The 15246-nt window shown below is 40.8% G+C and overlaps 1 protein-coding gene across 4 annotated transcripts in view; it reads right to left on the reverse strand.

The window, feature by feature from the left end:
• Positions 1-15246, reverse strand: part of Sorcs1 (sortilin related VPS10 domain containing receptor 1) — a 507144-nt gene that overhangs the window by 141202 nt on the left and 350696 nt on the right. For all 4 annotated transcript variants that reach the window (XM_032892179.1, XM_032892181.1, XM_032892180.1 and 1 more), the window contains exon 6: positions 3417-3481. In XM_032892179.1, coding sequence (XP_032748070.1) covers positions 3417-3481 — 65 coding nt within the window. The remainder of the gene's footprint in view (positions 1-3416; positions 3482-15246) is intronic.

The following is a 15246-nucleotide window of genomic DNA, read 5'->3' on the forward strand; positions in this document are numbered from 1 at the left end:
TCTTAAATGGTGGACAGAGAAGTCACCAAGCACAGCACTTCATATGTACCAGCTTTCCTGCTCTCAGCTGAATGGGCTCTGTGAATAGACACTAACCTCTTCTGCATCCTCTAAATACCCTGCACATACGATATGTATGTTTTAGTTCCCCCCTATGTAACATGAAATTAACAGTCTAAAATATCTGTAAAGAGGAATAATTGTGTGAATTACACAAAATACTTCTCTTGTCACAAGATGGTTTGTCCATCAGTGCTAACTTTGAACCATTACTATGAACTTTCTTAATTCTCAGATAAAAATGAGATGTAAAAGTTTGAAATGGTATTTTCAAGGTGACATAATAAGTGGTCTTTTTGACCTATGTCTATAAATGGGTTTGGTTCTAGATTTGCACCTTACTTTCCTGGATATCGTGTACCTAACCACACAATTCTCACTGACTAAAGCTCTTCACCCTGGCATGGCTCATGACTGGGCTCTTACATGACTTATCCTAGGCTGACGATCTCATTGCCCCTCCTGCTGCCTATGGTGAGGCTCACAGGGGCCTAATTCATTTTTACCTTTCTCTCAAAGTCTTTTGTGAGAATGTCTAAACACAGCAATGAGGTGTTGCCTGGATGGTGTCTAAGAAAACGAGGACACAATAACCACAAAGCAAAACCAAAGAAACCAAACCAAAGCAGAGCTAGCAACAACAGGATGCTTCAGAAAATGGGAGCTTGGTGCTAGGAAAGTAGCTTAGATGGCAAAGTGCCTGCCTTGCAAGCACAGGGACATGAGTTCAATCCTTAGAACCCACATCCTCCCCCTCCCAAATACCTTGAACATTAATTATTTTCCACGTAGTATCCAGTCAAGTCCAACTCAGCTCATTTGTGTTTATTTTTTCTCGTTTTTTAAATTTTTTATTGGTTATTTTGTTTATTTACATTTCAAATGTTATCCCCCTTCCCAGTTTCCTCTCCGAAAACCTCCATCCCACATCCGTCCCCTGCCTCCATGTGGGTACTCCCCCACCCAACCACCCACTCCTGCCCTACTACCCTAGCATTCCCTTATGCTGAAGCATCAAGCCATCACAGGACCAAGGGCCTCTCCTGCCTTTGATGCCAGACAATGCCATCCTCTGCTACATATGCAGCTGGAGCCATGGATCCCTCCATGTACATTCTTTGGTTGTGGTTTAGTCCCTTGAAGCTCTGGGAGGTCAGATTGGTTGATATTGTCCTGCCGTTTTTAACCATTTGTTTGTTTATTTACTTTACATCCCAGTCAGAAGCCCCTCCCTCCTCTCTTTCCAGTCCTACCTGTACAAGTACCTCTCCCCATTACCCCCTCTTCTCAGAGAAGAGCAAACTCCCCTTGGGTACCACCCAGTTCTCAGACATCCAGTGTCTGCAGGACTCTCTTACTGAGACCCAACCTGGCAGTCCAGTTAGGGGGAGGGAATACAATGGCAGACAACAGCGTTAGAGACAGCCTCTGTTACAGTTGTTAGAAGACCCACATGAAGATCAAGCTACACATCTGTTCCACATATGTACAGTGACTAGGTGGAAATGGGTAGGAGGAGGGGTGAGGAGGATTATGGGAATCAGGTGTGAGGAGGGGAGAAAAAGCAGCCTGAGAGTGAGACTAGAAAATGGGGGGCGGGCATCTCTGTGATTACCTAGAGACCTGGGATAGGGACTACTCTGGAGAATCTATGAGGGTGGCCATAGCTGAGATTCCTACCAGTGGGGGATATAGAGTCCAAAGTGGTCACCTTCTGCAGTCAGAAGGGAATTACATTAGAGGGAGGAGGACATCAACCTACTCACAAAACTCAACCCTAATATGTCCTGCCTACAAGATGAGCAGGGATAAAGATGGAGCAGAGACTGAGAGAACAGCCAACCAATGACTAGTCCAAGGTGAGACTCATCCCCTGGGAGAGAGCCAACTCCTGACACAATTAATGATACTCGGCTGTGCTTGCAGACAGGAACCTAGCACAGCTGCCGTCTTGGAGGCTTCATCAAGCAGTGGATGGAGACAGATAGATCCACAGCCAAACATCAGGAAGACCTCACGGAGACTTGGGGGAAGAGTAGGAGATAGAATTCAATGAGCCAGAGGGGTCAAGGACACCAAAAGAAGACCTTCAGAGTCAACTAACATGGGCCCAAAGATGCTCACAGAGACTGAACTACCAACCACAGAACCTATGTTTTAACAGAAGTTGGGCATAGGTGGTTTCAGACTTGTACTCCTGGTACTGGGGAGATGGTGACAGGTAGATCTCAGGGCTTGGCTTGTCAGCTGGCTGAGCCTACTTGAGCATTTCCAGGACAGTAAGAGACCTTTGTCTCATAAAAAGTGAGTGTGCACATACTCGTGTGTGCATGTGTGTGTGGAGGGTGGGGAGTTGTAGAGCTGTTTCAATGGCATCTAGCAAAGGATCCTATTTTGGTTCCAAAAATCCATAGTTTAGATTTTTTTTTGTCTTACTAGTATTTAGTATTGTGATAAAATGACATGACCAGAAGAAAGATGAAGAGGAAAGGGTTTATTTCCCTCACGGTTCCTTATAACAGTATATAAGCAAAGCCAGTAAGGAAGGAACTCACACAGGGCAGGAATATGGAGGCAGGATCTGATGTAGAGGTCAGGTTGGAGTGTTGCTTACTGCCTTCTTCCCCATGCCCTGCTCAGCCTGGTTTCTAACAGAACCGAGGACCACCAGCCCATCCATAGCTACATTGCAAATGGGCCAGGTCCTCCATGAATCACTAATTCATAAAATACCCTACAGGCCTGCCACAGACTGATATTATAAAGACATTTTCTCAATTGAGACTCCGTTCTCGCTGATGACTCTAGCTTGCATCAAGTTGATATAAAATTAGCCAGTACAATAGCTCACAACAGTTCTTAACTCAAGGGTATCCAATGGTTTCTTCTGATCTCCCCAGGCACCAGGGACACACGTGACACACATACACTCATGCAGACAAAACACTCATATGCATAAAGTAAAATACATCTTTTTGAAAATCAATTACAAAAGGCAGGTAGCAATGAGGAACTCTGAGGTTGTCCTCTGTGTCTCCAAGCCTGTCACTCTGCTCCAGGTGAATGCAGAGTATTAGAATTTTCTATCAGGGCATATTCATGGGGTTAGGAGTGATTCCTGTATTGCATCTATCCAAACAGAAATTAATCTGTATATATACAGAGGTAGATTTATAAATCTGTGTGAAATCATGTATTTATGACAACTATTAAGCAAACTCTGGGTTCCTGGGCACAGGAGTCATCCACATCCCCAAATGACCTGGATGGTCACTCCTGTAGCTGCAGACTCGGTTCATAACTTACTGACAGAACTAATACCACTAGGAACATGGGGACGCAGTTCATTTACTTACGACCATCTACGGTCCTGGCCTCGAGATGCACAAGGTCTGGTTCTTTGTTCGACCCCAGCACAGACCTAAAAGATGGCAAAACATAAAAAGGAACATTTCACATTAATAACTTCACACATACCTCAGTGAATCCCACAGGCTCTTAATGCCTGCAGGTTTCTGAGACCATAATCCTGGGAACATATCCACTCTGTTTATGTCTAATGCTTGACAGCAAAATTTCCCCTTGAAATAATAACAAGAATGAATCCTTTATTTGGCTATGGCCAGGCTGAACTCTAGTAAGGACACTGTGTTTTCTGTATCTCAGATTGGAAACATGTTCTACAGAAGAATACATGCATTCATTTTTACCACCACATCACCAGATGCATATTGGAGTTGACAGACTCATCAGGCAGATATCCGGCAGACTGCTTTAGATAGTTGACTTGCACAGGGACTCAGAGCATACTAATCTAGTTAGAGTTTGACCCTTCAAATTTACAGAATCCTATGAAGTTTTGTTTCCATCAATGTGATACAACCGGCTTTTAAAAACAAAACACAAAACAAAAGCACCTGTAGCCGTGGCCATTCTCAGCAGCTGCGCGATATAACTAAAAGACAAAAATGTAAATGTCTCTCAAATTCTACTGTCCTAAATCCATATATTGATGTCAAACTAAAGCCTATTTTAGACCCCTTAGAGAGTGCACCAAATAGAAAATGATCATTCTGTTACTTAAATAAGAGACAATCTCACTATACACCCAGAATTTTCACAGAGCAGGATCACTTAAACAGAAGTACATTTGTGTTTCATTTTAAGCAGAATTTGTGGAATAATTCCATTTCTGTGAAGGAAAGAGTCAGGTTCTTCAAAACTGGTCCAGCAGTCTGCCTCCAGCATCCTTGGAGACGGAGAGTTCAAAAGCGCACATCGCTTCAGGACTTAATGCGGAGCCTCAAACTGTCCATGCGGGCTTCATCTCATTCCCACTGCCAGGTGTGAGACGCACTAAAACACTTTGCCACTCCTAAAGTGCCACACGCATTACACACTCCTCTGTGAGCCTCCGAACGGTTCTGCGGGTAGTTTGCAGTACTCCGCTCCAGCCCCATTGTGGTCTCACAGAGTCTTTCTTAAAATACAATAGAAAAGCCATGTCTGCTAAATATACCCTACTTACAAGGATAGCATTTTCTATTAACAAATTTTACTTTTGTGTAAACCTTTTAAAATATGACATAGATTTTGCCATAAAATTACGTCATGGGTTTCATAGATGTGAGAGTAGCATATTCCACCAACAAGCATTTGCATAGATAAAACACAGGTACACAAAAACACACACACACATACACACACATACACAATATGTGTGTGTGGGGGAACACACATAAACATATGTATATGACAAATATACTTACTGGAAGAATTTTTGACCATTTATACTCATAGGTCTTGTCGTATCATAGTAAAATTGTAAATGTGGAATATAAAAGAGGGAAACAAGGATGAAAAGAAAAAAAAGGATTAAAAGAGGAAGGAAGTGGGAGAATGAAAAAGTACAAAGGTCAACAGATTCAGTAAAAGAAGTAAATTAATCAGAGTCTTAGAGGCATTCAAAGAACTCTTTTCATTTGAAACAATTTCTCCACCTCAGAGTCTGAAGCCTCAGTAGCTTAGCTGCTCTTCATTTTCACAAAAGCCGTCTCCTTGAGGACCTATTATCATCACAGTCAGTAAGATTTCTCTGATTGATACATGGCCTGAAACTCAAAGTCCATGTTCTAAACATTAAATCCTGCTTTCTTCTTCAAGGAAGCAGACGTTTCCTAATAAGGCATTTATCATTTCACTCAAAGAAACCTGTAAAATTAATTTGCATGCTTGGCATCACTGGAAATAGCTTGAATACATGCAGAAGGTGACCTCTCCACTGTCACTCTGGTTAAATATCATGGGACTGCCAGGCCATAAGCATTGTTCTCCATCTCCCAACACAGAGATGGTGCTCGAATCTACAGGCGATCTCCTCTGACAGGCTCTCAAGCCATGAGCAGCATTAAAAATGAAGGAGGGATTGGGGAGTGGCTCTATGGGTAAGAGATTTTTCTTTACCTGTAGGAGTATCTGAGTTTGAATTCCCACTGCACTTGTAAAAAGCCAAGCATAGCTTCACATGTATATAACATTCACAGCGTTGGGGGTGGAGAAAAGTAGACTCAGAGAGCCCCATGGCAAGGGCAGTCTAGGCTAAACATCCAACCTTCCAGGCCCTTCTTCAAGGCAATATGACTGAGAGTGGTAGAGGAAGAAACAGGATACCCTGTTCAGGCATCCACATGCATACTGGTGACTATGAGTACTACACACTCACTTATATATACCACACACACACACACACACACACACACACACACACACACAGAGAGAGAGAGAGAGAGAGAGAGAGAGAGAGAGAGAGAGAGAGAGAGAGAGAGAGGAAACAACCTCTTCTACGTGATTGTACTAATGTATGAACAGGAAGGACATGGAAAATACTGGTATAGTAGTTAATATTTTCTCTACAAATATATGATGTTGCTCCATTTTGGGAACTCTGAAAAAATGCTTCTGTAAAGCATGAAAAACAATGGTCCAAAATTATTTAATTAAAGGTTTAATTTACCCCATCGAAGCTCAGTTATGAAACTGTCTTCCTCTTTGCACTAACTTCTTCAAGCCCATATTCAGTGATATATCTACCTAGAAGCCTCCAACCCCTTCCTTTTTTTTTTGCCTTCATAACTCTTATTGCTGGAACTCAGTTATAGATGACTGAATTTAAAGTTATTTTTCCTAGGTCAGTGCTCACTTAGGTGAGTCAGTTATCCCTTCAAGACTTCTAGAACCATGTTTATATTTTAGATAATTTTTAATGTAAAGAACAATATTTCTGGGGGTGCACACACACACACACACACACACACACACACACAAATCCTGACGTGATTTGATGTGGACTGATACATCAGGCCTATCATCACAGATACTTGAGAGTCTAAGGCCAGAAGGATCAGAAGTTCCAGGCTAGCCTGGTCAATGTTGTGAGTGATATGGAAGGTTAGCTCATAGCTGAAAGACAGCACAAGTCCGGCAGATGTGAGGTCTCTGGATTAACTCCAAGGACCCCACCCAAAGTATCCTTCAGTTCTAAGGTAAGGGCTCAGAGGCATTGCTGGGTTTGTTCTGTTCTATCATTTCATTTCATTTGAAGAGAACAGTAGGGAAGTTAATAATCACCCATGAGGCTAAAAGCAATGGTGGCGTTATAAACTTTTGGGGAGAGCATGGGTGTCCACTAATAGAAATGTATTTGTTTCCACAGATCAAGAGTCACAAAAAGTGAACATGTAATAGTGCACCAGCTGGACAGCATCTGCATAGAAAACCAAAATTCACTTAGCATTCCAAGCTCCTGATGAATAAAATCAAAAGCCACCACATTCTTCTCATCAAGAGTTCAGAATTACAGATGAATGGGAAAAGGGTTTCAACATTTGGGGTGCATTGGGACACCAGGAAAAAATTATTCTTTCTCTTTAGATAGAGTCTTGGGGAGTAGCCAGGTCCAGGTTGACTATGAAAGCAGCTAGATCAATCTGGATTATTCGACCAAGTGATTGATCAACAAAGGTGGGGTGGAGGAAGCACATTCCACTTATATCTAAATGGCAAGCCTAGCCTAAGATCAAAAGAAGAGTTCTCCACATGGTCATATTAGTGCATCAAGAGAGTTGGGGTTTTCAAAGAAGAACAATAAAAATCAAGCAACATTATGCTATGGAAGGCTTTGTACTTGACTCTGTGTCATAAGGTGACATGAAATGACATTAAGGACTCAAGCTCAAGCTGTGACTTAATGGTACAACACTTGCCTAGCCTGCATTTTGCTCTGAGTTCAATCCTCAGCACTGAGGGAGAAAACGGAGTAAATATAATACATAATCAAATAGAACTATGCCATCTGCCCATGTGTGGACCTTGAAGAAAACGGAAGTGTAAATTTACTGGCCATGCTCTATGTGCTTGACTGATAAAAGCAGGAAACAGCCTGCTGCAGCCCAGCACCTCAATGCATCTGGTATCTCAAGTTGGTGTTCTCACTGACACCTATTTCAGGGTAAAGCCCTAAGGATCAGGAGAGACGAGCATGTGGATAAAACCAAATCCAGCCTGATGCGGTGCACTATGGACGCTGAGCAGGGCGGTGTCAGCCCTGTGAAATACAGTCAGCCCGATGCGGTCTTTGTAGACATTTTCTACTGAGAAACTCAGAAATGTCACTAGTTTATCATTCTCCTGGCATTTTGGCCGGGGTGATACCACTTTAATATAGTGCTCAATAAATGGTGCAGAGCCACAAAATGGCCTGACGCAGGTAACCGCACAGCCGGTATTAAAAAATAAATACTGTGAGTGGATAGCACCTACTTATTCAGATTTAGAAGTGCAGAAACACCATCCAGGGAATGGAGATCTACAGAGGGACAGAGGCCATGCGGGAAGGAGACCTTTTTTTTCCTTTTCCTTATTTTGATAGAGGACTCGTGTACCCATAAGCATTCTCCATAAATGCTGCCTTGGAAGCAAGCAATCCCGTCTGCAGAGGAACAGCATGCCTGGCAGATAGTAGGGGCTGGAATCCCTCATTTCCTTGTATGCGGCAAAGGTTGGCTCTTCCCCTGACATGACAGTTTCTAAAGCAGCCATCATTGGGAAATCTCGGGCTATGGCCACAACTTTTACTCTTGAACAAGGCAGCTTACCTCAAGATCTCATTGGCTGTACAACCAGAAAAAAACAGTGTGAAAGAGAGGTGGCCTGAATGCCATTTTAACCTCTCTCTTTTAGCCTAAGAGACACGGTTTCTTCTTGTTTCATTTAGTCTAGACCTTACCCCACCACACTGTTTCCCAGCAACAAAACTACCTCCTTTGAACAAATAAAGAGGCCAGTAAGTAGACAACACATATAAAAATGAGTATTATTTTTCTGTGGATAATGACCTACTGAAAAATCAGTATGGGCTCCTACCATAAGCCTGTGTTGTTGAAAGTCTTCATCATGCCATCCTCATTCCTCAAGCCAGAAGCCATTTACAGAGGTTATTTTCATAAATTGTGTGTGTGTGTGTGTGTGTGTGTATGTGTGTGTGTGTATGTAAATGTGTATGTGGTATATGCACATCTGTATATGTCTGTGTGAGTGTACATGTGGTATATGTGCATGTGTGCACATGTGTGTGTACATATGTGATATATGTCTGTGTGAGAAAGAGAAAAAGAGAGGCCTATGTGTAGGAAAACAGTGACAAATGAGGTTTTAATGCCAAATGAAGGAATTCATATGGGTCAGAATGATAACGAGAAGGGTGAGATGTTTGGTACACAAGCATCTGCTTGGCAGAAGTAAAATTTTTATTGCAATCATAACAATAGAAAGAAGTGATATCATGGTTCAAGTGCCTGGCCCTTGTCATGGTTCTTGGCCTTGTGTGATATTTCATAACTGAAGGTGGAAGGCATAAAATGGCAACAGGGAAAGGTTCCTGAACATACAATAAGCAAACATTGATTCAAAACCAAATGTGAGGTGGATCTCAGTTCTATAAAGCACTAACAAATAAGCCACCCCCCAACCTCACTGTTGGCTTTCCGGTGGCATAAAATGTACTCTTTGTACTGTGTACGCCATTATTCCACACAGTGCCAATGAATGGTCCACACAGCACCTCCACTTAGTTCCAGATTACACTCTGTTATAATCTCATTGTCTTAACTGAATGCTTTCGGCTCTGCCAGAAACATGATAGTCCGATTACAGAAAACAAAGTCTTTCAACAGTGTCTCACCAGTCCTCAACATGTAAGTATTACATTAGTGTATTTTTGGATTGAATTATATTCAAATTATTGATTTTAAAAAAACCCTTCTGTTTGAGTTGCTGATACAAAATTCAAACAGACCAAGAGCAAGAACAACAAAAACATTAAATGAATTTTGGCTTGGTATTAAGACGAAATGCATAACCATTTTTCAAATGACCATAAATATACTTGTGTTGTTTTGTGTTACAAATCTATGTGGCATCTAGTTTTCAGCATGGGTGATTATGAAATCAAAATATGGATCAATTCTGGGAAACACTAATGGTGCTCTATGTCCTGCAGTATTACATACGCACTGAAGACTGAAGTCTTAGCTGCAGAAATAAGCACCCCCATCTCATTAGTATGAGTTGCCTTTTGTCTTAACATTAGAAATGTATTTATTATTTATTGTCACTAAATATTTACTTTCTCTACTTGCTTGACAAACACACCCTCCCAGGGTAATGTACCTATTTCTGGGTCAACTAGTGGGTAAAAGTTTAGTGTGTACCCTAGGGAACCCACTTGAGTAGGTGCGTGCAGACTTGGACAAACATATCTCTGGAACGTATTTATCCTCACTGTCTTCCATATTGCTTATTTGTTACCAAGTGAATTTGCTTCTTATATCATTATTTACTTTTGCAGTCAACTCTTATCCCCCACTCTCCAACTCTTCCTTGTCTCTGTTTTCTAAATGTGTGTGGGACAAAGAGGAAGAGGAGAATCTACAGACCATAGAGCATGAGCAGGTCAGTGCACCTGGTTTCCAAATAAAAGTCATATGGCAAGGAGATTCAGAAAATCAATTTTAGAAGAAAAAAACCATTTGATTCCCTAACAGGAGGCATCATCGGAGATATAAATTTAAAATAATCATGGGGTATAGTTAAAGAGGAGCTTGTGAGGTTTTATTAAAATTCTCTTTTATCATTTTTAAACTTTCGTGCTATCATACTTTTAGCCACTTAATAATTTTTCCTAATAATAAATCTAGGCGACAGTTCCTTATCAGCTCATGAAACTAATGAGGTAAATCTCTAAGTATTTTATTACAGTCTATTACATGAAAATCTCCAATTTACTGAGCTATTGTCTATTAATACACCCAATGTAAAAGTGTCCATTGATAGAGAAAAAAACTCACTGGGAAGAGGTAGGAAAATAATGGCCAATATCTCTGTGAAAGTTCTGAGGTTGGGGTGACAAATAGAGCCTCACCTTTATAAGTGGTCATCCAGTATTGATAAGGGATATATATCTAGGCAATAATCTTTTAATTATTATTAATCAACATTAGTATGAATAAAAATGAAACCTTTTTCAGTATAGAAAGTGAAATCTGTGTGTTGACTAAGTTTAATGGGTTAATAACAAATGTAGGGAGAGTGAAGGGTTGCTTGGAGAAGAAGAGAGACCAGACCTTTGTCCCATCTCAGACATAAATGCTGGCCATCTTACCACCAGGGCTAGGATGGAAGGCTAAATCTGTGAACAAACTGTGGTGGAAAACCATTAGGTGACCCATCGGAAGGACAGTGTCGGTGCTTATGTTATGCTCAGAGTGAGAAGGGAAGTTAACGGTCCAGCAAGGGCAAGAAAGGCCTTGTTAACCAAGGAACAAGAAGAAGATGACCTTTGCCCTCTCCTTTCTCTAGTTTCTGTGTAAGGATCAAGAACTTCAGATAAGAGAGCAGCACAGGGAGAAACTTCAAGGCCCTGACTCCTGGGCATTTTTCTGCTGGAAATAACCTAACCTGTAGAAATCACCTCCCACGAGAGACGCTAACTCTGATGTTTGGAAACAGCCACCTCCACATAATGTTCTGTTTGAACACATCAAGACAAGGAGAAAAAATGAGCATGAACCAATACATGGTAGTTTTTCAGTTATAAGTCAGATACGTGCTAGGTACTTATAAATACTGACTGCAGAAAATGCACACAAATTACAACTGATGTACGTGTGACTTAAGAGTAGTAAAATATTTCAGTGTCTTCTTGTGACATACTCTTGAATCTCTCTGTCTACTTCTGGGCTGCTGAGGAAGGTGGGTTACTGTGGAATCTACTACTGTGTGCTGAGTATTACCAGGGATCCATCCAACTTTGAACAATGAACACATGACTAACTCTGAATTGGACTGATTTAATGAAGACCTACTATGTGTTTGGGGAAGTTCTAAGTATTAGGGTTTAGACAGAGAAATGGGAGAAAATCCCAGTACCTCTTGAGATTTCAAAGGTGAAAATGATGAAAAAAGTATATATAAATATAATATGTGTGTATAAATATTTATCATACATAAATATATATGTGTATATAAATATACAAATATATACTATATATACACAGGTATTCCAGGTGGTAAGAACATTTTTAGAAGGTTGAATTGGAGGTAAAATGTAGAAACTATGAGATTGAAGTATCTCAGAAGATCTTGTCATAGAACCAAATCATGGCTGGTGTTTATCTATTAAATGTGCGACTGCTGTCAGTTAGGGCAGCGAGGCCATGTCCTTGTCAGTGTCCTGTACATTATCTGTCAACAATTTAGATGGGAATGAATGCTGTGTGCCTTCAAATCCCATATATGATACAAGTGGGGGAGAAATGATGAAAACCATAGAGGTTAACATCAGTTCTGAAAGCAGTCCATGTGCCTTATGAATAAACAAAATGCTCAGGGCAGAGTCTAGACTTTCTACTCTTTTCCTGGCTTCATATATCAGCTGTAAAAGAACAATGTTAATAATGGGTCAAGTGCTTGCCTAATAGTGGAAAACACAAACGTCAATCTAATAATTTTCACACAATAATAAGATTGTGGATCGAGGCACTATGCCCAGGGAAGGGTCTCTGGAAAATAGAACGCAAGTTAGAGATGAACAGATTCAAATTCTTTATATTACAGATAAGAAGGCCAAGGGCTCTAGAAAACAAACATCTTCTTCTTAAAGATTGGAACCTCTGCATCTGTTCATTGGTTGAGTGCACATATCTCAACCAAGGAACAGAAGCCGCTGACCCCTCTGGTTGAATGAGGGAAAAGCTGAAGGAAGCTAAGGAGGAAGACAACCCTGAAGAAGGACCAGAATTTCAGTTAACCTAGATCCCTGAGATCTCTCAGACACTGGATCACCAACCAGGCAGCATACACCAGCTGATATGAGGCCTCTAACACATATACAGCAGAGGACTCCTGGGTCTGGGTTCAGTCAGAGAAGATGCACCTAACCCTCAAGAGACTGGAGGCCCCAGGAAGTTTAGAGGTCTGGTTGGGTTGGGTGGGATGGGGACATCTTTGTGAAGATGGGGCGGGGCGTGAGAGGAGGTATGGGAACAGTCAGGGGGGTAGGCTGGGAGGGGGATAAAATCTGGAGTTTATAAATAAATAAATTAATTAATAAATAAATACTTAAAAAAGGCTTTGATTTAAAAAAATAGATTGGAACTTCTAACCTAGGCCTGGTAAGAGATGGACAGATGGAGAGATATACAGAGAGCTGTGGGGGAAGAGATTAATGTAAGAAAAAAAAAAAACCTTTTTATTTTATCATCTCGAGTCTCAGAAAAGTCAGTGCCATCTTGGAATGTATATACGTCATTTGGTTAAAGGATGTAAAATATGAAATAAGGGAAGCTTTGTCTGTCTCCTAGAATCATATATCTAGGGATTAGGAAAATACAGTCCTAAGCATCCAGTGGAGTTCAGAGTTTATAACCAGCCCAGATATTATTTTCAGTACAGAACTTCAGAGAAGTCAGACACATATGCCTGTAACCGGTCAAAAGATCATGAATTGGAGGATAGCCTGGGCTACATAGCAAGACCCTGTATCAAATAGCAGCAATAGTAGCAGCTGCAGCAGCCGTAACAATAGTAACAACAGCAAATTGCTTTCAAATATGTGGATTCAAAACACATATTGGCATGTGTTTGACAGATTTGAACCTCCAGCAAACGTGGCTCCGCCATCCATGTAGCTATTCCTGCATACCTTATTAGCAGACTGAGACATGAACATATTCTGTGGATTTATTTTCTGGTATAGGAACCTCTGCTACTCTAAGAAATTACTGCCAAAATTTACCTTAAATGGGAGAAAAGAGAAATCCGGTTGATAAGGTCTGAAAGGTAGGAGGGATAAAACTGGGTGAAGCAGAAGGAAATTCGATTTATCTTCATCCTGGAGATAAAGGTTCCTACACTCTTTAAATTCTTGGAACTTTACTTGCTTACAAAGAATTTCTTAAGTTCTGAGCACGAGATGTGAGGGATTTGGCAACAGGTGAAGGCAGTGATCTTCTTCGAAAAGACTGTACAGGCCCTGCTAAGTTGCTTTCTGAGTTTCTAGCTGATGATTAACAGTGGAGGCCACTGTGATAATGGGAAGTGAAAGACACAACTTTCCATTTTATCACTTGATTTTTGGTTTATTTTTAAGTCACTTTTTCATCAGTACTGTGAATTCTTAATGGTGTGATAGAAATAGAGTACAGGAGAAGATCAAGGGAAAGGGGGGCCAGGGAGTTGAACAGATGGGCGAACACAAGGTGCAGACAGAGGGAAGACCATGAGAATGACCGATGGAGGGAAGGCCATGTGCTGTCATAGAGTATGAATTCAAACCCTCCGGGAGAGCATCTTGCCTATCATTGCCGATCCTGTAGTAGTGTCTCTATGTTTCCGTGGGCATTTCTTTCCTTCTTACATAACTAATGTACCAAATCATTAGTATAACATGGTGTAAAGGAACACTTGATAAACTCTGACAGCTACTATGCGATACACCATGGAATCATCCTTAATTCATCTTTCCACCATGGGCTGTGGGTAGAGCACATGTTTTTGTATTACAGATGCTGCTGCGATGATTGCTTTTACATGTACATGTTTAACGTCTCTAGTCTTTCTGTCCCTTCAATAGGAAGTATAAAATGACAGAACTGGATCATAAAGAATAGGCATCAGGAATCCTGCACAAGGGAGGAGAAAGAATTGTAGAAGCCAGAGAGTACATCACAAAACAAAAGAAAACAAAACCTACAGAATCAACGAATCTGAGCTTATGAAGACTGAACCAACAGCCAGGGAGCCTGCATGGAACTGTTCTAGTCCCTCGGGTACAGTTACAGTTGTAGAGCTTGGTTTTCTTGTCAGACTCCTAGCAGTAGACGCAGGAGCTAGCTCTGACCCTTTTGCCTTAATCGGACCCTTTTCCTCATACTGAGTTGCTTTATCCAGCCTTACTAAGAGCTTAATAATGCATTTTACTGCAACTTGATATGCCCTGTTTGGTTGATGTTCATAGGAAGCCTGCTCTTTTCTGAAGGGAAATGGAGTAGTAGATGGGGGTGGGGCAGAAGGGAGGCTGGGGATGGGGACTGCGATAAGAGCAGGGAGAAGAAACTGAGGTCAGGATGTAAAACAAACAAACAAACAAAAAAAACCACAAGAAAATAATAGGCACTTTCAAAAAAACCCTTTGATGTATAATGTTCTTTTTATAAAAATTATATTCCAGGTATAACATACAATGGTATCTATTTCATGATACCTCAACAAGTTTATATAACTCCTCAAAAATTCTATCATATGATGATAGCTTGCTAAATGAAATGATACCTTTTGAGATGATTTTTACTTCCTACTTGTGAGATTAAATACTTTTTGCTACACCCCCTAACACAACACACACACACACACACACACACACACACACACATGCACACACAAAATCATCCAGATAATTAGAGATAGAAAAAACTGAAAATTTCAGGAAAGTAAAATAAAATGTTAGACAAATGTGACATGAAATTCTGCATTATAAGGAAAAGATACCTGTAGAAAAGCCAGGGTAAATGAAAATATGGTCTCAAGTGGATAATATGCGAATATCACAACTACAAACATTGGGCTATAGCT

Source organism: Rattus rattus, chromosome 2, assembly GCF_011064425.1.
Source record: "Rattus rattus isolate New Zealand chromosome 2, Rrattus_CSIRO_v1, whole genome shotgun sequence".
Classification (NCBI taxonomy): Eukaryota; Metazoa; Chordata; class Mammalia; order Rodentia; family Muridae; genus Rattus; species Rattus rattus.